Raw genomic sequence first — 26,142 nt, 5'->3', positions numbered from 1 at the left:
AGTGGCAATAGAGGTGCCAGCCTATGACAGTGCTCTTCTGGGTTGTTCCTGACAGAGGGGACAGCAGGTGCAGGTAACACCACAGAGCCCCCTCTGTGTACCCAGGGGCAGGGGTGGGGGGCGCTAGTGCTGGGGAGGTTCAGGTTACCCTTACAGGAGACAAGAGGGAAGGGGTGAAGGAGAGTGGAGGGTGGGTGTCAGTCCCAGCCACCCAAAAAGTCATATGTTTCTTTTCCACGTGTTAGAGATCCGAACCCTGTCTGTCAGGACGAAAGGTCTGCCCTTCACATTTCAACTTACAGTTGGAACACCGCAAGCATGGGGAAAGGGGTAAGTTCTCTTCACTTATTTATTCATGCATATAGAGGGGTATTTTCCTGTCCTTTATACCAGGGTCGTGGTCAATTAAATTTCAATTCAGAAAGTAAACTGAAATTGAAAAAAGTCTCACACACAGAAGCATTGAGGAAAATTGGAATTGGAGTTTGTTTACTTCCTGAATTGACTGAATTGAAATGGAATTGACCCCAACTCTGCTTTATAAACACATACACAGTCGTCATATGAATATATGTATGGTTGAGTTGGGGTTAGGTCAATTTATTGTCTAACACCAACACTCATGTCTAGTGTTGTAAAATGCCTGTAACTTCCCCAAAATTTCTGGTTGGAGGATTCCGAATTTCCTGCTTATTCTTCTATGATTACACGAATCTTTCATCCAGGAAATCTAGAAAACCTGGGCATTTTGGGAAAGTTGACAGAATTTTACAACCCTAGACATGTCACATACAACCACAGACATCATGGAAAATCTAAGCCGGTTTTCTAATAGTGTCTGCAGTGACGCCGGGCGCCGGTTTTACATGCCGTAGTGTTGAGGCATTTTGTGACCACATTGGATTGTAGGATTAGGGCCTAGATAACTAATACCATCAATATATTATCAATATCTCTATTCACACATATTACAGAATTTCAGTTGTATAACCTGTTAAATTCCAGCTGACTTTGTTTTTAGCAGGTGTTGGTGATTATCTGTTGTATCATACAGTAGAGGAAACCGGGGAAATTGCTAAATCGGGCACATTTCCTGCACTCCACCAACACTCTACTCTCAAACTCTTTTTGATTGCTTTTTCAATGTGTCGCTCTCTCATACACTCATTCTTTCGCTCTCTCTCTGTCGCTTTCACACGTTCACACGTTCTGCTGGGAAAGAAAGAGTGACAGCAGCAGATGATGTCCATGAAGCTGCATTCTTCAACAGCGACTGTTCCAATCTGAACACACTCACTAATGTCAACTCAGACTTTCCATCGCCATATTTTCACAAAGTAACCAACACACAAAGCAACGATATCCTACTGTTACAGCTGATACATTAGTGAAATGTTTAAAAAATATATATTTCTGAACACGAATATATAATATAAACATGGATATACTTCCATAGGGATCCTATAACTCAATCTATATCTGATTTCTACAGCATGCTATATGCAATGCTTATGTATATGTAACCGATGTGAAATGGCTAGCTAGTTAGCGGTGGTGCGCGCTAATAGCATTTCAATCGGTGACGTCACTCGCTCTGAGACCTTGAAGTAGTTGTTCCCCTTGCTCTGCAAGGGCTGCGGCTTTTGTGGAGCGATGGGTAACGACGCTTCGAGGGTGGCTGTTGTCGATGTGTGCAGAGGGTCCCTGGTTCGAGCCCAGGCAGGGGCGAGGAGAGGGACGGACGCTAAACTGTTACATATACTTCTCCCTCTGTATGTGGGAGTTTTGAGTTAAGGGCTTATGTTTGATGTGATAATCTCCTCATTCCTCAGAGTGGTGCTGAAAATGGAGGAGGAAAGAAGAAGAAGAAGGAGAGGGACTTGGATGAGCTCAAGAAGGAGGTGTCCATGGTAAGAGCAACTGGCTGTCTGGGGCTCTGTCGCAAATGACACCCTATTACCTATGTAGTGTACAACTTTTGACCAGGACCCATAGGGCTCTGGTCAATAATAGTGCACCAAATTAGCCTGGGTACCAGGGGTGCCATTTGGGACGCAGTAAGGCTGTCACGTGTAAAGAACTCAGCGCAGTACTTTTCATATTGAATAATGACCTTCTGGTTGTGGTTTATTTGAGTAAATCAGATTATTCTGTTCTTTCACAGGATGATCACAAGATATCATTAGAAGATCTGGAAAGACGCTACACAGTCGACTTGGCTCGGGTAACACACACACACACACACACACACACACACACACACACACACACACACACACACACACACACACACACACACACAGCTGCCTTCCCTTCTGCTCTGCCGAGCCATTTTAATCTCCTAGCCCTGATCTAATCTTTACATAACTACTGCTTCCTGTCAGTGCTACACACACACAAACCCCCCAACTGTTACTTTGGTCCATGTTTGTCCATGTGGTCCAAGTTGAGTCCACAGGGTTCTCATCCCTGTCCCACATAGGAACCCCCACATGATATCTCCATTACTGGTGTTCAGTGGTATTACAGTGAATATCAGTGAAGTAATATAGGTCCCATATGGAGAGATGTCTATCTATCTCATCTTTAATCCTACTGACTTTATCTCACACAGAACTAAAAGGTTGTTTAGTTGCCATATTAGAAATGGCCACCAGGGGGTGATGAACAAAATCTGCAATGGTACCATACTGGCACTGTAATACTTCTCTTACATTTGACATTTTAGTCATTTAGCAGACGCTCTTACAGGAGCAATTAGGGTTAAGTGCCTTGCTCAAGGGCACATTGACAAATTTTTCACCTAGTTGGCTCGGGGATTCGCTCTTAACCGCTAGGCTATCTGCCACCCTTCTTCAGACATGCCCTAGATGTGTGTGAAATGTGGTGCCTCTATCACAAAAGGCAGAATCCCATGCTTTAGCTGCCCCACTACACACAACAACCAAAATGGCCGTAGAAATGGAAAAGCTGATTTTGTTGTTGTGAGTGTGACTGTCTGACTTGCCTAGTTAAATAAAGGTTAAATAAATAATAAACAAAGTCTCTGTAGTGATGGTCTGTCTGCTGGCTGACGGACAGTGATTGTCTAAGTGACTGTGGTACATGTTGTATAAAGTGTTGTATGTCTTGCAATGTATTATTTGTATGCCAGGAATGCCTGTAATATTGCCAAGCAAATTTCCCTATTGGACATTAAAGTATTCATTCATTGTCTTCCAGGGTTTGACCAATGCCAAGGCTCTGGAGGTGCTGGCCAGGGAGGGGCCCAACGTGCTGACCCCCCCTCCCACCACACCAGAGTGGGTGAAGTTCTGCCGTCAGCTGTTTGGGGGCTTCTCCTTGCTCCTCTGGATCGGTGCCATCCTCTGCTTCCTGGCCTACAGTATCCAAGTGGCCACTGAAGATGAGCCAGCCAATGACAATGTGAGAACCGCCTCAAGGCTAGGCTGTATAACATCTGTCATGTTCACTACACAATGACCAACCTGGTCCCAGATCTGTTTGTGCTGATTTCTTTTTATTTTATTAGGATCTCTTTTAGCCCACCAAGGGCTAGTCTTCCAAGAGCCCTTAAGAAATGTAAAAAAACTAATTTAGAAAAAGAACAAAAGCAAAGTAAAAACACAAACACAGATCCACATCCCCATACCTTTCCATATTACGAGTTATACCTGCCAAGCCCACAACCCTCACCCACCCACATACCGCCTGTGCACATATTCATTTGAATTTAAATACAACATCACATATTATAATAACCTCTTAGACCCATTGTAGTTGTTCATTAACTTCTTATGGATGGTGGCAGTATTGAGTCGCTTGGATGACTGACGTGCCCAGAGTAAACTGCCTCCTACTCACTCCCAGAAACTAAGATATGCATATTATTAGTAGATTTGGATAGAAAACACTCTGAAGTTTCTAAAACTGTTTGAATGATGTCTGTGAGTATAACAGAACTCATATGGCAGGCAAAAACCTGAGAAAGAAATCCAACCAGGAAGTGATTTGTAGTTTTTCTATCTAATCCCTGTTCAAACTACAGTGTCTGCGCGGTCATTTTGCACTTCCTAAGGCTTCCATTGGCTGTCAACAGCCTTTAGAAACTTGTTCCATCCGTCTACTGTTACTGGGCAGAGAATAGGAGCTCAGTCAATCAGTGGACTGCCTGAGACCAGTGAGTTGTTTACTGCGCGGGCACGTTTGGCGCGCCGCTCATTCTTTTTCTTCTGTAATGAATACGCTATTGTCCGGTTGGAATATTATCGGCGTTTTATGTTAAAAAGACCCTAAGGATTGATTGTAAACATCGTTTGACATGTTTCTACGAACGGTAATGGAACTATTTGACTTTTTGTCTCGTTTTACGCTCACGCGTTATGCCTTTGGATAGTGATCTGAACGTACGAACAAAACGGAGGTATTTGGATATAAATATGGAGTATTTCGAACAAAAAGAAAATTTCTTGTGGAAGTAGGAGTCCTGGGAGTGCATTCCGATGAAGATCAGCAAAGGTAAGGGAAGATTTATAATACTAGTTGACTCCAGAACTTGGCGGGTAACTGTATAGCTTGCTTTGATGGCTGAGCTCTGTACTCAGAATATTGAAAAATGTGCTTTCGCCGAAAAGCTATTTTAAAATCTGACACAGCGGTTGCATTAAATTAAGGAGTAGTATATCTATAATTCTTTCAATAACTGTTGTAAATTTTATCAACGTTTATGATGAGTATTTTTGTAAATTGATGTGCTCATTCACCGGCAGTTTTGGTGGGAATACATTTTCTGAACATCACGCGCCAATGTAAAATGGGGTTTATGGATATAAATATAAACTTTATCGAACAAAACATACATGTATTTTGTAACATTGAGTCCTGGGAGTGTCATCTGATGAAGATCATCAAAGGTTAGTAATTAATTTTAGCTGACTTTCTGTTTTTTGTGACGCCTCTCCTTGCTTGGAAAATGGCTGTGGTTTTTCTTGTTCAGGTGCTGTCCTAACATAATCTAATGTTTTGCTTTCGCCGTAAAGCCTTTTTGAAATCGGACACTGTGGTTAGATTAAGGAGAATCTTATCTTTAAAATAGGTGTATAATACTTGTATGTTTGAGAAATTTTAATTATGAGATTTTTGTTGTTTTGAATTTGCTGTCGTGCACTTTCACTGGCTGTCGTCATATCGATCCCGCTAACGGGATTCAAGCCATAAGAAGTTTTAATGTGCTTTGTGAATTATTCTTCTAAAATAATTTGACAAGTTTATGGAATTTTCTGGCAAAGAGTTCCAGGATTTTACTGGCCTGGAACTAAAAGCTATTTTGACTAGCTCTAAATTGGGTTTTGGTGGTCTATACGTGGCCTTGGTTCTGCTCCGTGTGTTACGAGAGTGTTTGTCTATGACTATATCCAGTTTATCATATATAGTGGTTGGTCTTTCAGAGTGGTGAATTTTATGAAAAAGGGCTAGTTAGTATATTCTTTTCTATCATTTCCTTGACAGTCAGCCATTTGAGTGCAGTATGCAATTCTATGGAGGGCCTCTCCTAACCATATTGCAGAACCATTCTGGCTGTCTTATTCTGCGCTACTAGCAGGCTCTTTAGGTCACCGACACTTGCATTACCCCAGACGACAGAGCAGTAGTTCGTTTGACTATGGATGAGAGCTTGTGAGAGTTATTTTATATCTCGCAATCCTTCTGAGCATACAGGAGTGCCAATGATTTTGTTGCAGAGGTGATGACCAAGAGAGACTGTCTAGCGGTACACCTAACAGCCTAGTCTCTGAAACCTCTTCGATGGGTGTCCCGCCAAATGTCAGCTGTAAGGAGGGTCGTTTGTTACTTCTCTCCTTTGTACATATTAGCATTGCCTTGGTTTCTTTGTTTTTAGCACTTATTTTGGGTTATCCCATTTGACATTTTGGTCATGTCAGCTTTAAGAGCCTCTTGAAGCTGCCCTACAGAATTGCCTGATCCATAAACAGTTGTGTCGTCAGCAAACATGGTTGCATAGAGTTGCCCAGTTATTAGCTAACACTGTCTATCATCATCATCATCATCATTGCCAACCTGGTTGCAAACATACTACATACAACCACAAATAAAACAACCATCATCATCATCAACATCACTTTCACTCACAATTATGTTGATATACTGTATGCCATATACTGTAGTGCAACACCAATAACCTTCATCTGGTCATTTTGTTCTCTCTCTCTCTCTCTCTCTCTCTCTCTCTCTCTCTCTCTCTCTCTCTCTCTCTCTCTCTCTCTCTCTCTATACAGCCCTCTTCGTCTCTCTACCCCATCCCTCTCTCTCCTCTCTATCTCACTCCCTTTCTCCTCCCTCCCACTCCCATAACAGTTGTACCTGGGAGTGGTTCTGTCAGCTGTGGTCATCATCACTGGCTGTTTCTCTTACTACCAAGAGGCCAAGAGCTCCCGCATCATGGACTCCTTCAAGAACATGGTTCCTCAGGTGAGCTGAGCTGAGACAGCACAATATATTGCTTTGTCGGCGTCCCAAATGGCACCCTATGAGATGGCCCTATTCCCTTTATAGTGCACAGTTGACCAGGGTCCTATTCCCTTTAAAGTGCACTACTTATTTATTTTGTATTTTTTATTGTTCTTTTTACCCCTTTTTCTCTTGACGCCCAGGGCCCTGGTAAAAGTAATGCACTATATAGGGAATAGGGTGCCATTTGGGACACAAGCTATGGCTTGGTCATCGTAACAGCGCGTGAAGGCTATAATAGGCTTAAATCCCCTTGGATATTCTTCGATTTCAAGTAATTTAATTTCCTTTGAGTGCCTCGAGTGGGCTTACACTGACTTGAGAAGCATAATAAGCTTATCCAACATAACACAACTAATAATTTGAGCCAACTTTGGATTTGCCAATGAACGTTTATCTAAAAAAGTTTCATTCTCCCCTTTCAACCTCCCCTTTGTCTCTCTCTCTTTCATCTCTCCTCTCTCTTATCCATCCCTGGCAGCAAGCCTTGGTGATCAGGGAGGGAGAGAAAATGACAATCAATGCAGAGCTATTGGTGAGGGGAGACTTGGTGGAGATCAAAGGAGGAGACCGGATCCCTGCCGACCTCCGAGTTGTCTCCGCCGCTGGCTGCAAGGTGAGGAGAGGAGATGAGAGGCCAGGGAGTCCAAGGGTCACTTTCTTACTATCTGTCCAGGTGGATTACTTAGTTGCTGTCTCTCTCTTTCTCTGTCTGTCTGTCTGTCTGTATTTATTTCTGTCCAACTGGATAACTTTCCTCTGTCTGTGTGTGAAGGTGGATAACTCTTCTCTGACTGGGGAGTCAGAGCCTCAGACACGCACAACAGAGTTCACCCATGAAAACCCCCTGGAGACTCGAAACATCGCCTTCTTCTCCACCAACTGTGTGGAGGGTCAGTAGGACAAATCCTTCCCCATCTTTTTATTCATTTATTTTGATTTGACTGTTTATCGAGAAAGTCTCATTGAAGACCTCTTTTACAAGGGAGACCTGACCTATTTCTCCTCCCTCTATCTACCCCATTCCATCCACTCATCCATCCACTCATCCATCTTCAATGAATGAATTGTTTGTCCCTCCCTCCCTCCCTCAGGCACGGCCCAAGGTGTAGTAGTAGGTACCGGTGACCATACAGTGATGGGTCGTATTGCCACCCTGGCCTCAGGGCTGGAGACAGGCCAGACTCCCATCAACATGGAGATCGAGCACTTCATCCAGCTGATCACGGGCGTGGCTGTGTTCCTGGGGGTGTCCTTCTTCATCCTGGCCATCATCCTGGGGTACACCTGGCTGGAGGCTGTCATCTTCCTCATCGGCATCATCGTGGCCAATGTCCCAGAGGGTCTGCTGGCCACCGTCACTGTGAGTAAGCCTTGAATGTCCCAGTCAGATTGGCCCATAGGCTACTGCCCCTAGGCTATCTTGCGTGAGGCAGGTTGATGTGCTTGATGTTGAAGTACACCCCCCTGGACAAGACGCTAGTCTGTCGCAGGGACCGCCGCTGTGAGTCCGACAACTATTGTAGTTGGTGAGTGAAATAGCAGTGGGCCGGATTGAAACCCATACTGGCAGTGGTACATTTATGTGTGCTAGATGCAGCGGCTTAGACCGCTAGACACCCCAAGGCCACGGACTGGTATTGTGTATATGGGCCAAATTATAATTCTAAGTCTCCATGCAAATCTCTTGCTAAATCTCATAATTTACACGGAAGTCTATGAGAGTGTGCTCTGTAGTAGGATTTTCCATCCATCTGTCCATCTTTGACCATTACCCTGTCATTACTCAAGTTTCAGGTTTTATTGTCACGTGTGCAACTACACTGAAATGGCTTTCTTGAAAACTCTTTCCCAACAACGCAATAATCAATACCAATAGTCCTATATAATAAGGTAAAGTAGAACAAAAATGTATGAGAAAAAGAAACAAGAAGAACATGACAAAGTAATCGAGCTATATACAGGGACAGTTCCAGGGTCAATATGCGGGGATACTGGAGTGGTAGGGGTAGATATGTATAGGGGTAAGAGGACTCGGTAATGTCCATTTACTCTCCTCTACCCCCCCCCCCCTCTCTTTCTCTCTCCCTCCCTCCCTCCCTCCGTCCCACTCTCCCTCCCCCCCTCTGTCTCTCAGGTGTGTCTCACCCTCACTGCCAAGCGTATGGCCAAGAAGAACTGCCTGGTCAAGAATCTGGAAGCTGTGGAGACCCTGGGTTCTACCTCTACCATCTGTTCCGACAAGACAGGGACCCTGACCCAGAACCGCATGACCGTGGCCCACATGTGGTTTGACAACATGATCCATGAGGCCGACACTACGGAGGACCAGTCTGGTGAGACCACCCACAGACATCATCTGTCCCTTCTACATTCAACCAGACCCATTGAATTAGTTTGCTTCTCTGCTGTGTTAAATGAGCTTCTATGTAAGAATTTAGAATAGAGATACTAGAAAGGAATAGAGATACTATACTATGTGCTATACAATATACTGAAAAAAGATACAAATTCAGCTCAGTCACATTGTCTATGGTTACAAAATTCTGGTATTTTCCCAATATTCCCAGGTTTTCCAGAAATCCCGGTTGGAATATTCCCGGAATCAGGATGGAATATACAGGAAATCTGGGAATCTTCCAATTGGGATTTCTGGAAAATCCGGGAATTCTGTATAAAATGAATCATCCCTCTGTAAGTCTGAAGCATCTCCTGTGTTCCTTCAGGTGCCACCTTTGACAAGAGCTCAGCTACATGGCACTCTCTGTCTCACGTAGCTGGACTCTGCAATCGCGCTGAGTTCAAAGCTGGGCAGGAAAACTTCCCCATCCTCAAGGTAGGGGGATGGCCACTATACACCCATATCGGTGGGGGCTGATGAAGGGAGGATGGCTTATAGTAATGACTGGAATGGAATGGTTGATACAGTAAGAGTCCGTCGTCCCATTTAAAGTGCCCCAATGACCCATGCGACTAAGTGTAATTTAGACACTCCTGGACACATTGAATCTAACAACACAAAACCCATTCTTCCAAACTGTTACAATAGCAATACTACAGTTTACTATCTAATACTACAGTACTTACTATATAGTTCTATAGTATACTGTAGAATACTATAATAAATACTACAGTAATGTCTGCAAAAACACTATAGTCTGTAAAAACACTACACTTTAACTATAGTAAATACTACAGTATTTAATTTGCATAAACCCTGTCCATTGCCCTCCCCCATATCACAATTTGTGCCACCCATAAGTGAGAAACCTACATGCCAAATATAGACCATATATTGTGCCCCCTACACGTTACAGAAAAGAGCAGAAGCTCTGAACTATCCGTTCAGACCCCAACCCTACCTACTTACAGGCTATGGAAAATGTGCCCTTTTAGTATTTCTACAGTAGGTGTTCTGAAGGAGAAGCCGCAACTTCTCTGTCAAAGATAATAAAACAAAAACATTATTGTAAATGCTAAAGTAATTCCCACAAAAACACTACAGTAAATAATACAGTATACTACAATTTGCAAAAACACTACATTAATTACTATAGGATATACTACAGTTCTTTTACTACAGTATTTATACTATAGTTAACTGTAAATACTACAGTATACTACAGTAAATACTACATTAAAGTCCGCAAAAACACTACAGTGAACACTATAATATTTATACCATTGTATGCTATAGTATTTTTTCATGTGGGTAGTCACATACTAAACCAATTGTCAGTCAGCAACCCATTCTGACAATGTGAATAGACCGTCTCCTGCTGACTGCTTGATGTTGTGTTGTTTTGTAGAGGGACACTGCTGGCGACGCGTCAGAGTCTGCTCTGTTGAAATGTATCGAGCTCTCCTGTGGGTGTGTCCGCTCTATGAGAGACAGAAACCCCAAGGTGGGAGAGATTCCCTTCAACTCGACCAACAAGTACCAGGTATACAATTACCCCTTCAACGTGGACATTCACAACACAAAACATACAGCATAGACATAACTGCATAAACAAAAAAAAGTAATTGTTGTACAAACAGACCTACAGCCCAATCCATAATTCAGAAGTCTTTTGAACCACCAGAATCACTAAAAACTGCAATGATAAAAGAGCAAAACATCTATATACTATATATGCTTTTATCTTCTACCCACCTTCTGAAAGCTTTCCATTCATGAACATGAAGACAATGAAAATGGCCACCTACTCGTTATGAAGGGAGCCCCTGAGAGAATATTGGACAGGTATTTATTTACATCAAAACCGTGTCTCCCTCAATAGGTAAATACATATCTCACTGATTGACCGCAAAAGGTGAATAAATCCTATGTGTTTGTGCATCTCTTAGGTGTAGCACCATCATGATCCACGGTCAGGAGGTTCCAATGGATGCCAACTGGAACGAAGCTTTCCAGAGTGCCTACATGGAGCTGGGAGGGCTAGGAGAGAGAGTTCTAGGTACGTACAGTACAGTATAAAGAGTGCCATTTGAGGCTCAACTATCTCAAGACCACACATGCCCCCTGGCCGTTGTCTGTGCCCTTCCTTTATGTGTCCCCTCTCAATCTGTATCTCCCTATCTGTTCCCTACATCTTTCCCGTCATAGAAACTTAATAAAATACAAAAGCAGATTTGAACCTTGATATCTAAAAAATAGTCTCTGTCTGTTGTCTCTCCCTCAGGGTTCTGTCACTTGCCACTGTCTCCGGCCCAGTTCCCTCGGGGGTTCACCTTCGACTGTGAAGATGTCAACTTCCCTACAGAAGGACTGTGTTTCGTGGGCCTCATGTCCATGATTGACCCTCCCCGTGCTGCCGTGCCTGACGCTGTGGGGAAGTGCCGCTCTGCTGGGATTAAGGTGAGTGGCATCATCAACCAAGAAATATCGCAAAATTCCAGTAACTTTCCAAAATTCCCAGCTTTTCCAGAAATCCCGGTACATCCCCGGAATAAGCAGGAAACCTGGGAACCTTTTACCTTGATTTCTGGAAAACCTGGGAATTTTGGGAAAGTTACTGATATTTTGCAACCCTACAACTAATTAACCAATCAGCCAACACATCCAAACTTGTCTCATTGGACCCAATCAGAATGATAGGTTAACACATACATGGACATGATAAATGAGAAAAACAGAAAGCAAAAAAGATGGCAATGTGTATAAGTTAGCACAGGCACGAATGTTATAAATGAGCAAAACAGAGCAAAAAACAACAACAGATTGTTGTATGTGGTGACAGGTAACGATGACATATGGTGTGCTTATAGTTGTGATGATGTGCTATTAGGTTATCATGGTGACAGGCGACCATCCAATCACTGCTAAAGCCATCGCTAAAGGTGTGGGCATCATCTCCGAGGGCAACGAGACTGTGGAGGACATTGCTGAAAGGCTGAATATTCCACTGAGACAAGTCAACCCCAGGTGTGTGTGTGTGTGCGCACGCGCATGCGTGCCTGTATGTGTGCATCTGTGTGTGAGCGCTCGCGTGTTACTTTGCGCATGCTCGTGTGTGTGTGTGTGTGTGTATTTGTGTTGTTTCTCACTGTCGGCTTGTACCTGTGTCTCGCTACCAGGGATGCCAAGGCCTGTGTGGTGCACGGGGGGGACCTGAAGGACATGAGCGCAGAATACTTGGATGACCTGCTCAGGAACCACACTGAGATAGTGTTCGCCCGCACCTCACCTCAGCAGAAACTCATCATCGTAGAGGGCTGCCAGAGAACGGTGAAAGGACATCCGTGTGCATGTGTGCATGCTTGAATGCGAGCGTGTGTATTTGTGTGTGTGTATTTATGTGTGTGTGTGTGTTTGAGTCACTCTATAATTGAAGCATGGTTTGGAGTTAGGAATTCTGAATCTATTCTTCTGTTCAGAGTTTGATATTGGGGGCTATTATTCCATAGAAAAGTTTTTGATGGGAAAATGGCTCCAAAATTGACAGAGGCAAAAAAACATGAAAACGCTGCATTTATCTCCAATTCACAGCTGTTATTCAACTAAAATGTTTCTTATTTCATGATCCTTTGTTCTCTTGTTCTAGGGGGCAATTGTTGCGGTTACTGGGGACGGAGTGAACGACTCACCTGCACTGAAGAAGGCTGATATCGGGGTTGCCATGGGGATTGCTGGGTCTGACGTCTCCAAGCAGGCTGCTGACATGATCCTCCTGGACGACAACTTCGCCTCTATCGTCACAGGAGTGGAGGAAGGTAAGGAAGGAAGGAAGAAAGAGGAAGAGAGAAAAAAAAGAAAGTGGAAAAAATTGAAATACTGTAAGTCAATCAATTTATATGTTCTTCTTCAATCCCAAACAGGCCGTCTGATCTTTGATAATTTGAAAAAGTCCATTGCCTACACTCTGACCAGTAACATTCCAGAGATCAGCCCCTTCCTCCTCTTCATCATTGCCAGTATTCCCCTGCCCCTGGGCACTGTCACCATCCTCTGTATCGACCTGGGAACTGACATGGTGAGGACCTGCCATGCTGACTGGAAAAGGAAAACCCGCATTGAAATAGTCTTGGGGTGGTTTCCCGGATACAGATGAATCCTTAGTCTTGGACTAAAAAGCAATGTAGAATCTCAATTGAAAGTGCTTTTTAGTCCAGGATTAGTTTTACTGCTGGTTGTGACTGTGAGTGTCAAGGAGAAGAGATATGATGAGCCAACATGGCCAGTCATAGAATTAAGAATTGACATGCTGGACTCAATAGTTCATCATCAAAAGTCTTTGGGTGCAGGGTTTAAAAGGAATAGAAACTGTGAAAGTAAAACCCACACTCACTGAAATAGTTGTAATGTTATTTAGCAGCAGCAGAAGAGATCAAACAAACTGACTGCTGAAGAACATTACAACTATTTCAGCAAATTCTCGATTCTATGACTGGCCATGTTGACTCATCATATCTCTACTCCTTAACACTCACAGTCACAACCAGCCATTCTTAGCTTGATCATACACTACCTTACAATCTATTACTCATCACTGCCCTGCCCTGGGTCAGGATGAAAGCTGCTAAATCCACTAAAGCAAACTGGATTTGTATCCACTCTGCTGTGTGGATTCTGGTCTCACAATGGGCTAAGTCCATTTCCCACCTTAACTCACTCACATTGCCCTGTTGTTGCCTTACTGGCAGGGTTGGGTAGGTTACTTTCTAAATGTAATCCATTACAGTTACATGTCCAAAATTGTAATCAGCAATGTAACTTTTGGATTACCCAAACTCAGTAACGTAATCTGATTACATTCAGTTACTTTTAAATTGATTCAAGTTGAAAAATAAATGCTGCGCTCATGGAATGGCATGCTTTGAGCACTACTGAAAAGTGGTATTTACATGTGAGAAAATGAATGCCATATGCTGCATTTGCTATAGGCCTATTGTTTACCTTTTAGTTGGTGACACTTTGATTTCTTGGTTACGTTACTGAGTTTGGGTAATCCAAAAGTTACGCAGCTGTTTAAAGGGCAAATCCACAGATGAAACAATAACAGTTGCCCCGTCTCTGTTTTGGTAAAAAGCTGCGGGATGGGCCTGAAGAAACGTAACCACTCTCAGATTAATAGACAGAGCTATTGTTTTAACCATGTTATGAGTCTATAAAGTGTTTGTTTACATTTACATTATTCACAAACAGTGGAGTAAAACAAGCTTATATTTTGGGTTCTCATGGAGTATGACAGTTGAACTAAACTCATGAGGCATTTCTAAGTTATATATATCTCCATTGATTCTTGAAGAATATATATATATAAGTCCAAAAACGGATGTAGCAACTACAGATAGCCCCTTTAAGTCTTTCAAAAGTGTGTGAGTTTGAGCATACTTCCATTAGGCCTATGGATTATTATTATACTGAGCAATAAAAGCCACACTTTTATTCCATAGTCCTGGATCCGCACTATGCAGCTGTTGCAAGAGCGCATTTTTCACTGCCTGTCCACTGGTTTCAAAAACAATGATTGATAGGCAGCTTAAACTTCTTGAATTCAACCATTATTGGGTTCAAATACATTTAGATTTGTGAACAGCCATCCACAACAACCACAATCCGTAAGGCGCAAATAGCTAAATGAGAGAGCATCAGTGAGATTCACATCAATGCGCTATGTAGATATCAATAATAAGTGATATCCGTATTGCCGTAGACTACACCACTGCTGTCATCCTTACCTCCAAGAGTTTATTCAAATTGGATAATCTTTGGATGCTGACAGCAGTCGCACCATTGGACGACATAGCTTGGACTATAGCTTACAAAAGCCTATTCCTGCTCTTTTCCTGCGATCCATCAAATACATTTGGTGTGTCATCATAGTGGTCTCTGACTTGTGGTCAGACTCACTCAGGTGGAACAAAAACTTGTGTCTTTTTTCAATGCTGGTTTGAATGTCACTGAGAAAACAGAGAAGTGTCAATACCTATTTTTCTCACAAACATCCTTTCTCAATTTAAAAGTAATCTTTGAAGTAATCATCTAGATTTTCAAAAGAATCTGTAATCTGATTACAATATTTTTGCTGGTAACGTAACGGATTACAGTTACCGTTTTTTTGTAATCCCTTACATGTAATCCGTTACTCCCCAACCCTGTTTACTGGTAATACCTTCAACCAATAGTCAGGGCTTTTTTTATTACAGAACCTACCCAGCAAACATGACCCCATGTGGATATTCAGTGGGCAAGGTGGGCATGGGCTAGCCTACACCAAGCCCACACCAGCCAAACATGGGCTAGCCCACACCAAGCCCAGCACGGGCTAGCTCACACCAAGTCCAACAGCGGCTAGCCCATACCAAGCCCAGCACGGGCTAGTCCACACCAAGTCCAACAGCGGCTAGCCCACACCAAGCCCAGCGCGAGCTAGTCCACACCAAGCCCAGCACGGGCTAGCCCACACCAAGCCCAGCACGGGCTAGTCCACACCAAGTCCAGCACGGGCTAGCCCACACCAAGCCCAGCACGGGCTAGCCCACACCAAGCCCAGCACGGGCTAGCCCACACCAAGCCCAGCACGGGCTAGCCCACACCAAGTCCAGCACGGGCTAGCCCACACCAAGTCCAGCACGGGCTAGTCCACACCAAGCCCAGCACGGGCTAGTCCACACCAAGTCCAGCGCGGGCTAGTCCACACCAAGCCCAGCGCGGGCTAGTCCACACCAAGTCCAGCACGGGCTAGCCCACACCAAGTCCAGCACGGGCTAGTCCACACCAAGTCCAGCACGGGCTAGTCCACACCAAGCCCATCACGGGCTAGTCCACACCAAGTCGAGCACGGGCTAGTCCACACCAAGCCCAGCACGGGGCTAGCCCACACCAAGTCCAGCACAGGCTAGCCCACACCAAGTCCAGCACGGGCTAGCCCACACCAAGCCCAGCGCGGGCTAGTCCACACCAAGTCCAGCACGGGCTAGTCCACACCAAGCCCATCACGGGCTAGTCCACACCAAGTCGAGCACAGGCTAGTCCACACCAAGCCCAGCACGGGGCTAGCCCACACCAAGTCCAGCACGGGCTAGCCCACACCAAGCCCAGCACGGGCTAGCCCACACCAAGTCCAGCACGGGCTAGCCCACACCAAGTCCAGCACGGGCTAGCCCACACCAAGTCCAGCACGGGCTAGCCCACACCAAGTCCAGCACGGGCTAGTCCACACTAAGCCCACCTAGAGGCGGTGCAAATATTTGGAGGCGTGGTTTGCACATAGTTATTTTGGTGCAGCCGTTACTGTGTGTCACTACAGTTTAAGGGTTCTGTTGTGTGATGCCCAAATATTGGTGATCTTGTAAAATGCCAATGATGACATCTGTAAAAATACTTAAATATGTGACAGATGAGAAACTTAACAGTTTTTCTTGTCTTTCTGATGCAATGTATCACATTTCCTAAATACCTGTAAGGCTTGTAAATTATGCACTTCATGCATTGAATTGAAAGTGTCACAAATAAATTATAAATAAATTCTTAGCAAAGGTGCATCGGCCCATTATGGGCAGCCTTTCACAGGGCCAATATTTTAGCCCGCATTGGGCTAAAAGCGTGTCAATGTGGGCTTGTTTACTGGGTATAGCTTTATCACATTGTTCTGTCTGTCATACATTCTCTCACACTCCTCTCTCTCTCCGTCTCTTTCTCTCCCTCTCTCCTCTCCCCCTCCCCCTTCTCTGTCTGGGTCCAGGTTCCTGCTATCTCATTGGCCTATGAGACGGCTGAGAGTGACATCATGAAGCGTCAGCCCCGGTGCCCAAAGACAGACAAGCTGGTGAACGACAGACTGATCAGCATGGCCTACGGACAGATAGGTCAGAATACCTCCTCCACTTGCAAGCTCATCCATGGGTCTGTGTCCCAAATGGCACCCTATCATGGGCCCTGGTCAAAAATAGTGCACTAGATAGTGAATAGGGTACCATTTGAGACGTGGAGATTGCCTTTTTACCCTCTGTTATTCATTGCAGTTATTGAAAGTTACACTGAGTGTACAAAACATTAGGAACACCTTCCTAATATTGAGTTGCTCCCCTTTTGCCCTGAGAACAGCCTCAATTCGTCAGGGCATGGACTCTACAAGATGTCGAAAGCGATACATAGGGATGCTGACCCATGTTGACTCCAATGCTTCCCACAGTTGTGTCAAGTTGGCTGGATGTCTTTTGGGTGGTGGACCATTCTTGATACACACAGGAAACTGTTGAGTCTGAAAATCCCAGCAGCGTTGCAGTTCTTGATACACTCAAACCGGTGCACCCTGGCACCTACTACCATACCCTGTTCAAAGGCACTTAAACCTTTTGTCTTGCCCAATCACCCTCTAAATGGCACACATACACAATCTCAATTGTCTCAAGGCTTAAAAATCCTTATTTAATCCGTCTTCTCCCCTTCATCTACGCTGATTGAGGTGGATTTAACAAGTGACATCAATAAAGGATCATAGATTTCACTTGATTCACCTGGTCAGTCTATGTCATGTTTTGTACACTCAGTGTATATTGTGCTGATGGACTTGTCTCTCTCTCTCCAGGTATGATCCAGGCCATAGCAGGTTTCTTCACCTACTTTGTGATCCTGGCTGAGAATGGTTTCTGGCCAGGGACCCTCCTTGGCATCCGTCTGAACTGGGATGACCGTGCTAACAACGAGGTGGAAGATAGCTATGGACAGCAGTGGGTGAGAATGAGAGGGTTTAACACACATAACACATACAGATTGGAGCGAATGTTTAAAGGTCCATGCGGTCAGTAGCTATATTTTAAGCAGAGCCACCACAAGTTACTACAACAGTTTATTTTTTAAGTAAACTTGCACATCTTGACGTACTACCAGGTGCATGGAGAAAAATTTGTAGTTATGGTGGAAAAAGAAAAATTTCAGCACACCAGTAATTTGGATGCTACCAACAACTGAATGGATCTAAATTGTTGGAAGCATCAAAATGACCTGTGTGCTGGAGCTTTTCTTTTTCTTGACTACGACAGGTTTAAGACGTGTAAGAAGTGTTTCCTTTTGCAGACCTATGAGCAGCGAAAGATAATTGAGTTCACCTGTCATACCTCGTTCTTTGCGAGCATCGTGGTGGTGCAATGGGCTGATCTGGTTATCTGCAAGACCAGGAGGAACTCTGTCTTCCAGCAGGGCATGAAGTAAGTGGAAAAGGATGCATCTCAAATGACACCCTAATCCCCGTATAATGCACTACTTTTGACCAGGGCCCATATGGCTCTGGTCAAAAGTAGTGTACTATATAGGGAATAGGGTGCCATTTGGGACACACGAAATGAAAGACAGGATGTTTTACTTTGTATAAGTAGAAGGCCTATGTATATGGTCATTTTTTTTAAGTGGTCCCCTTTTCTTGTCGTACTCTTTCCTGTATTCACCTCTCCCATCTCCATTTCCTTAACAGGAATCGTATCCTGATCTTTGGCTTGTTTGCTGAGACTGCTCTGGCTGCCTTCCTGTCCTACTGTCCAGGAATGGACATCGCCCTCCGCATGTACCCCTTGAAGTCAGTACTAGACAACATATTCTCCAACCTACCCTAAAACAATGACATCCTATCCCCAACACCCCCGTTTTTCATTCTACCCCAAAACTACTAAGTCCCACACGCACCTTTCTCATAGACATGGATTTTACAATGTACCACACACGTCTCCACTCTATAATCCCCAGCCTCAACACCTCCAAAACATGTCCCACAAATGTTTTAGTCACACCCTCATCACATCCCCGTATCACCCCAATGATTCGGAGGGTGAATCTGCATGGATTTTCAACCTGGACTTCTTACAATATGTTACGAATTGCAATTTGTACAATATGTTACCAATTCCAATTTCTTGTGGCTAATGTTAGCTAGGTGGCTAACGTTAGCTAGATGTTATGTTAAGGTAAAGGTTAGTTTTAAGGTTAGGAGTTAGGTTACAGGGTTAAGGTTAGGGTTATGGGAAGGGTTAGCTAACATGCTAAGTAATTGCAAAGTATCTAAAAAGCAGTAAGTAGTTGCAAAGCTTCTAAAATGCTAAAGTTGTCCCGGATTTGCGTTTACTTTGTTACGTCTAGTCTATGAGACCAGGCTGGATTTTACAATGAACTACACCAACCACCCTTCCCTTGTTTCGCTGACACACTCTCTCTCTCTCTCTCTCTCTCTCTCTCTCTCTCTCTCTCTCTCTCTCTCTCTCTCTCTCTCTCTCTCTCTCTCTCTCTCTCCCCTCTCCTCTCTCTCTCTCTCTCTCTCTCTCTCTCTCTCTCTCTCTCTCTCTCTCTCTCTCTCTCTCTCTCTCTCTCTCTCTCTCTCTCTCTCTCTCTCTCTCTCTCTCTCTCTCTCTCTCTCTCTCTCTCTCTCTCTCTCTCTCTCTCTCTCTCTCTCTCTCTCTCTCTCTCTCACTCACTCACTCACTCACTCACTCCTTCAGGGTCTCCTGGTGGTTCTGTGCCCTCCCCTACAGTGTCCTCATCTTCATCTATGATGAGATCCGCAAGCTCATCATCAGGAGGTGTCCTGGAGGTGGGTGACAGAGTAACAGAGTGACACATAGGTGATAAAAAAGCAGTGGTGTAAAGTACTTAAGTAAAAATACTTTAAAGTACTACATTTTGGGGGGGTATCTGTACTTTGCTTCACTATTTATATTTCTGACAACTTTTACTTCACTACATTCCTATTGAAATTAAACTACTTTTTACTCCATACAATTTCCCTGGCACCCAAAGTACTCGTTACATTTTGAATGCTTAGCAGGACAGGAAAATGGTCCAATTCATGCACTTATCAAGAGAACCTCCCTGGTCATCCCTACTGCCGCTGATCTGGCAGACTCACAAAACACACATGCTTCATTTGTAAATGATGTCTGAGTGTGCCCTTGGCTATCTGTAAATACATTAAAAAAAGAAAATGGTGCCGTCTGGTTTGCTTAATATAAGGAATTTGAAATGATTTATACTTTATCTTTTGATATTTAAGTACATTTTACCAATTACTTTTTATTTTTATACTTAAGTATACTTAAAACTAAATATCTTGAGACTTTTACTCAAGTAGTATTTTACTGGGTGATTTTCACTTTTGCTTGAATCATTTTTTATTAAGGTATCTTTTACTCAAGTATGACAATTGGGTAATTTTCCCACCACTGATAAAAAAGACTTAGCGTGACATAGAATATGGGACACAGAGACACAGAAGATGCTGGCTGTCTGTCACTGAGACAAAAATATTCAAAAAAGTTAATTTATCATGACAGTTAATCGCTCATGTTAATTAGTCATGTTAATAATCAGATTGATGTGCTGGGGATCAGCGAGTCACTGAGTTAAAAGGGCCTTTTCATATTGAAACACAGATGAAGAGATAATGGGACATAATGACGTTGTCTAATATTGTCATAATTGTGTCTGACTGTTCTTTTTCTTTCTGTTTTATAGGTTGGGTGGAACAGGAGACTTATTATTAACATTCAGAAAATTATTATTGTTAGTTTGAATTTCTGTAAATCTGTGTTAATGAAAGGGGAAAGGGGAATATCTAATCAGTTGTACAACTGAATGCATTCAACTGAAATGTGTCTTCTGCATTTAACCCAACCCCTCTGAATGAGTGAGTATGGTATATTTTTGTATGCAAGGTCTAACTAAGCAAAGAACATAGCTTTTGTGTGCACAACAAAAATACCTTTCAAATTGAATTTTGTCTTTGAAAGTGATTAACAACAGGTGGTCATCTGCAGTTTTTAAAATAAGCCTAAATTACCACTGTAAATCCTGCTAGTGTGTGCTTGTTTGTTATGCCAGACAATTGGTGTATTATTGCATGGATCAGTTTATCAGTACACAATTCTGGCTATCATAGAGAATTTTGCTGCAAATAAACTTGTAATTGTGATTTGACATTTCGGAGTTTTCCAGATGACAATTATTGTACTAGAATGATTTTCCAAATCCAAATGGCAACCTAACAAGATGTTCCAACATGCCTGTACCATACTAATGCACCCTGAATATTTGGGTGATCATAACGTTGTTGTGAAAAATAAATTGCTCTGAAAATCTCGATATGAAATAAAGTGAATCTGCACAAAGCAGTTGTTGTTTGCTCTTGTATTACCCCATCAGGCGTGCACTTCTAATGTAACGTTGGCAGCACCCAAGGGGCTTGAATTGTTGTATTTTCTTTGCTGAACAGGTGGGGCTCAGAACACCTGCCCTGAATGACGGGTCGCCACTGAGCCTACACCGCATATCAAACAAGCAAGACAAAAACAGGCAGTCAATAGCGAGTTCATGTTATTTTTTCATCATCATTAGCTAAACGGGAGCCACGACTGCTGGCTATATGGCTGCATAACTATAATGATTACATCATCACACAAAACGCTAATTGTTTTTGCCCCAATGCAATGCTTGTGCTACGGCAATATCTGTTACAACAGATAGAGAAGGTTGTAGCCTTCATATACATTTTTGGAACGTTTGTTCAAATCGCAGATGTTCATAAATACGAGACCTGAGATCTAAATCATCATATCGATCAAATTGGTTGAGGGTCCAGAAGAGGGTGAGTAACGAGAGAAACGTAGGCCTACATGTGTGTGCAGAACTTATTCGGATCTGATTTGACAAATACGTTTCCGGCGGGGCGGGGGCGAAAACTCCGTATTCGTAGCCTCTGCCTTTAAATTTATAGCCGTTGATTCTTGAAGTATATAACTTAGAAATGCCTCATGAGCTTAATTCAACTGTCGTACCCCATCAGAACCCAAAATATAAGATTGACATTGTTTTACTCATGTTTGTGCACAATGTAAACACACTATATAGCCTCAAAACATGGTTAAAACGATCATTTTGATATCATGGATGGTCAGTCCTTGCAACGGTCTATGAATTTGAGTGGTTACATTTCAACACGCCCATTCCTCAGCTTTTTTTCTAAAAAACTCAGGTGGGCTGACAGCTTTGTTATTGTGTAAATGATAGATTCTATCTTTTAAACAGTTTTATTGTAAATAATTGTTACATTAGGCCTACCCTTCAACATTACCTTCTCCAAATGGCAGAACAGACCCGCCCTGGGGACAAATTTTTCACGACACTTCGATACAGCTACGACCGGAAGTGATTTTCGTAGGGGAAATGCTCTCATAACCTGCTAACACTAACCCCTTTCTTAACCTTACCTTCAGTCTCCTAAACTGCTACATTAATTCTCCTAATCACTGCGTAAATTCTCCTAACCTGCTACGAAAAAGTCACTTCCAGCCATAGCATACCACCCTGCATCCCACTGTTGATTTGCCTCTGAAGCTAAGCAGGGTTGGTCCTGGATGGAAGACCAGATGCTGCAGGGAGTTGTGGTGGAAGGCCAATAGGAGGCACTATTTCCTCTGGTAAAAACAAAATCTCAATGCCCCAGGGCAGTGATTGGGGACATTGCCCTGTGTAAAGTGCTGTCTTTTGGATGGGACGTTAAAATGGGTGTCCTGACTCTCTGTGGTCACTAACGATCCCATGGCATTTATTGTAAGAGTAGGAGTGTTAATCCCAGCTAAATTCCAAATCTGGCCCTCATACCATTATGGCCACCTAATCATACCCAGCTTCCAATTGTGTCATTCATCCCAACCTCCTCTCCCCTGTAACTATTCCCCAGGTCATTGATGTAAATGAGAACGTGTTCTCAGTCATTTTACCTGGTAAAATAAGGGATAAATAAAAAGTATCCAAGTGGAGTGAAAATAGTGCATGGGTTTCCACTAGTTACCAAAGTCAGAATTGGCTATATTGTAAAAATGTTGATGCTTTTTGGTCTTAATTTAAGATTAGGGTTAGGCATAAATGTAGCAGTGTGGTTAGGTTTAGGTTTCAAATCACATTTTAAGAAGATACCTTGTAGAAATAGGCGGGATTATGACGTAGCGTCATGGAAAAATATAATAATGTTGCATTCAGAACCCCTGCGAACTCGGAACTGGTGCCTCGTTCAAAACAACTGGTAACTCGGAAAATACAAGGTCAATTCATGATGTCAGTGATCTTCAGGTCGGAAAGTCGTAGCTCTAGAAAGAGGCCCGATTTCCCGAGTAAAAATTCCGAATTGCATGACCGTTCAAAACGATTTTTTCCGAGTTGTCAGTCAGAGATTTCCGAGTTCCTAGTTGTTCCGAACGCGGCATAACATCTAGATACGCCATATCCTGTTCCAGCTGTCAAATAAAAAAATGGCGTTGCTTCTAAGGTCAGTAGCTAGCTAACTGTACCGTAACTAACTTTGATACATTTTATTTGGGGGTTCCGTTCGTTTGTTGGTTAGACGCGTAATACTCATTTAGAATAGTTTATGTTCAAGTGGATTGTTTAACTTAGCTAGACAGCTTGCGTCACCGCGTCATAGCATTGTTGCTTGCTGCGCATACAAGTTAAATAGTTAACTCCTCCTGTGACGACAGGTTTGAGATGTACATGTTATTTTTAGATCTAATGAACGCTACAATGAGCTCTACATATGTATGGAAGCCATGCGTCCACATTCCATGGATGTAACGGCCAATCTAGATAGCTAACGTTAGCCTGCTTGTGAAGTATCGTAACTAACTAGCTTGTCCCAACCTTGGATGTGAGGTTAGCTAGGGACTCCTCTCATCACGTGTGGGCCAAATAGAAGTTGAACCCTTTTACTACTAGCTACTTAGCTAGCTAGCATACTAGTATTTCTTCCTCATATAGAAAGGCCCAGTAACCTCTGCTCTTCTAGGGTCTTTGAACATTAACACCCTTGAAATGTTGAACTTTGACCACGCAGTTTATGATTGCTTGTGCATTATTAATTGAGCCATTGCGCAACCTTCTCACCAATATCAAACAAGCTGTAATGAATTAAGAAGGAAGCTGCTCAGTGAAACGAATCTTGTCCTTTAACCTTGTTATTACTAACATTACTAAATGTGTTTTGCTTCATCTCTCTCTCAGGACCTTTACCCGACAGGGCATTTGCTTGTTCCGCCCTCAGTTTGGCATTCTATACAGACAGTGAGTAGATGTGTCGAGTGTGTGTCTGTGTACACTTGTGTCTCTGTTATTTTTCTACGTAGATAAAGGCTATGTTGTATGTGTACGTGTCCTATAGCCTTTATGTGTTCTAAATTCAGTTTGTCTCTCTGCCTCTAAGTGCTGTTCCAATGGGAACCACAGCAAATGAGGAAATGAACACGTTTTGGGCCAAAAACAACAAATTGAACCGACCTGTGTCGCCACATCTGACCATCTATAAGTAAGTTGACTACATGTGTGATAATGAAGAAGCTCACACTGCACCTCAGTAATAGCTGTCCTTGTTGAATTTGGTGCTGAGTTGCTTGATTCTGTTTGTACACTCCATTGAGTCTCCAGGCCATCAGCGATTCATCCCAAGGAAAGACCATAGACACAGCTTTGATTCAGTGTATTGTGACAAGTACCTTTTTAAAGCACAAAACAACCATTCCTCACAAGATAATTTACTCCTTTATGTATGTAATGATCCTTTATCACTTTTGCTGGACCAGCTAGGCCACAGTGTATTAGATTAAACGTCAGATGACGTGGCTGGTAATAACTCAGGCCCTCAACTTGAACTTGATAGGGTTTATATCCAGTGTGAACTACAAATGCCGTGTTTATATACTGTATGTGTGATGGCCATGTTGTCATGGTACCCTATGTCTTGCAGGTGGTCATTGCCTATGATGATGTCCATCACACACAGAGGCACAGGAGTGGGACTCAGTGGAGGTAATGTAACAACCTTGTAACGTATGTGGAAAGGCCCACATGATCACAGACCTCAACATATATTTATTGTTCTTTCTCTCTCTCAGGTATCTCAGCATTTGCTCTATTAGCACTGGTGTTGCCAGGTAACTATCCATACTACCTTGACCTGATCCACTCCCTGTCCGTTGGCCCTGCTCTGCTCAGCCTTGCCAAGTTTGGCATTGCCTTCCCTGTGTCCTACCACACCTTGAACGGAATCCGCCATCTGGTAAGTACTGTGTCCACAGCGCACAACAACACAAGTCAACACTGTCTGTCGGTCCTTGTTTTTCCTTAATATATTCTCCTTTTCTTTCTCGCTCTCTCGCTCTCTCTCTCTCTCTTAGTTCTGGGATAGCGGTAAGGGATTTAAGATTCCTGAGGTGTATCGCTCGGGCTACGTGGTCATTGTGCTGTCAATACTGACCTCCATTGCTGCCATTGCATACATGTGAGCAGCATGACGAGACCAGAAAAAAGGAGTGCAGGAAGAGGGAGAGGGGGCAGACACGAGAGATGTTTTTTTTGTTTTCATGTTCTGGTCTTTGTGTCCCCAACACAGTAATTGAATGAATGAATGAATTAATAAATAAATATGTCTAACCTATATTTCTTTTCTTCTGTTTTTTTATCATGGAAAGGCATAGCCTGGTCTCAGACTAATGTTTTTTCACTTAGCTCACATTCTGTTTTACTTACCTATGGCGAGATCAGTCCGGTTTCACAAGGCTAGAAAAGGATACTGTTGTGTGATGGAGAAAATGAAATTGAAATGATGGAAATAGGACCATAATATCACCCTGTTTGTTATCTAACTGAACAATAATGTCACCTTCTCAAATGGCTCCCTATGAAGTCCATTACTTTTGACAAAGGGCCCATATGGCTCTGGTCAAAAATAGTGCTATATATATATATATATATTAGTAAACAGGTTGCCTCTTCACATGGTAATGTCCTACATTTGTCTCCATTTACGTCTTCCATTTATCTGCAATAGATCCACATTTACATCACTCAGAGCTTCAAATCAGCATTAATGCCACTTGCAAGTCAGAGCTTAAGCTTGTGGTGTTTCAACTCAAATCTATCTATTCAAGCCCCAAGTTTTGTCTCGATCTGAGTCCATATCTGTATCTCCGCCACAGCGGGAGTGGAGCATGTGGATCAGCCTAGTGGAAGAGACAGATTCCCATTACTTTGTTTTATGTGTCCACATCACACCTCACCATTAATAGCATTTTGTTGCCAGGGCAGAAGATTGATATGAAAGCTGACTGAGTTATGGTTTTCTGAAATATATATAT

General features: G+C 43.1%; 2 protein-coding genes across 2 annotated transcripts; both read left to right on the top strand.

Annotated features, from left to right (window-relative positions):
• The first annotated feature begins 154 nt into the window (after positions 1-154).
• On the top strand, positions 155-21,126 carry LOC106600489 (sodium/potassium-transporting ATPase subunit alpha-2). Its single transcript, XM_014191870.3, has 24 exons — positions 155-330; positions 1,833-1,910; positions 2,165-2,224; positions 3,223-3,426; positions 6,376-6,489; positions 7,010-7,144; positions 7,304-7,421; positions 7,623-7,891; positions 8,666-8,864; positions 9,255-9,364; positions 10,338-10,472; positions 10,695-10,774; positions 10,879-10,988; positions 11,214-11,389; positions 11,820-11,956; positions 12,109-12,259; positions 12,576-12,744; positions 12,850-13,004; positions 16,719-16,842; positions 17,565-17,710; positions 18,053-18,183; positions 18,447-18,548; positions 19,462-19,553; positions 20,474-21,126. Exons 1-24 carry the CDS (start codon positions 319-321, stop codon positions 20,500-20,502), a joined length of 3,036 nt encoding a protein of 1,011 aa, XP_014047345.1. The 5' UTR covers positions 155-318; the 3' UTR covers positions 20,503-21,126.
• A 1,881-nt stretch (positions 21,127-23,007) lies between these two features.
• LOC106600492 (succinate dehydrogenase cytochrome b560 subunit, mitochondrial) lies at positions 23,008-25,442 on the top strand. The gene is made up of 6 exons (XM_014191877.2): positions 23,008-23,282; positions 24,014-24,073; positions 24,213-24,314; positions 24,753-24,814; positions 24,901-25,064; positions 25,183-25,442. Exons 1-6 carry the CDS (start codon positions 23,266-23,268, stop codon positions 25,288-25,290), a joined length of 513 nt encoding a protein of 170 aa, XP_014047352.1. The 5' UTR covers positions 23,008-23,265; the 3' UTR covers positions 25,291-25,442.
• Positions 25,443-26,142: the final 700 nt, after the last annotated feature.

The sequence above is a fragment of the Salmo salar genome, chromosome 03, assembly GCF_965601325.2.
Source record: "Salmo salar chromosome 03, fSalSal1, whole genome shotgun sequence".
NCBI lineage: Eukaryota > Metazoa > Chordata > Actinopteri > Salmoniformes > Salmonidae > Salmo > Salmo salar.
This window is presented reverse-complemented; position numbering and strand designations above follow the sequence as displayed.

What these genes read in the sequence shown, in the direction of transcription:
- LOC106600489 (XM_014191870.3), top strand. An exon ending in ATGAGCCAGCCAATGACAAT is followed by an intron (nt 3,427 to 6,375) that starts GTGAGAACCGCC and finishes CTCCCATAACAG; the next exon opens with TTGTACCTGGGAGTGGTTCT. An exon ending in CGTCACAGGAGTGGAGGAAG is followed by an intron (nt 12,745 to 12,849) that starts GTAAGGAAGGAA and finishes AATCCCAAACAG; the next exon opens with GCCGTCTGATCTTTGATAAT.
- LOC106600492 (XM_014191877.2), top strand. An exon ending in TTTGGCATTCTATACAGACA is followed by an intron (nt 24,074 to 24,212) that starts GTGAGTAGATGT and finishes TCTGCCTCTAAG; the next exon opens with TGCTGTTCCAATGGGAACCA. An exon ending in TGAACGGAATCCGCCATCTG is followed by an intron (nt 25,065 to 25,182) that starts GTAAGTACTGTG and finishes TCTCTCTCTTAG; the next exon opens with TTCTGGGATAGCGGTAAGGG.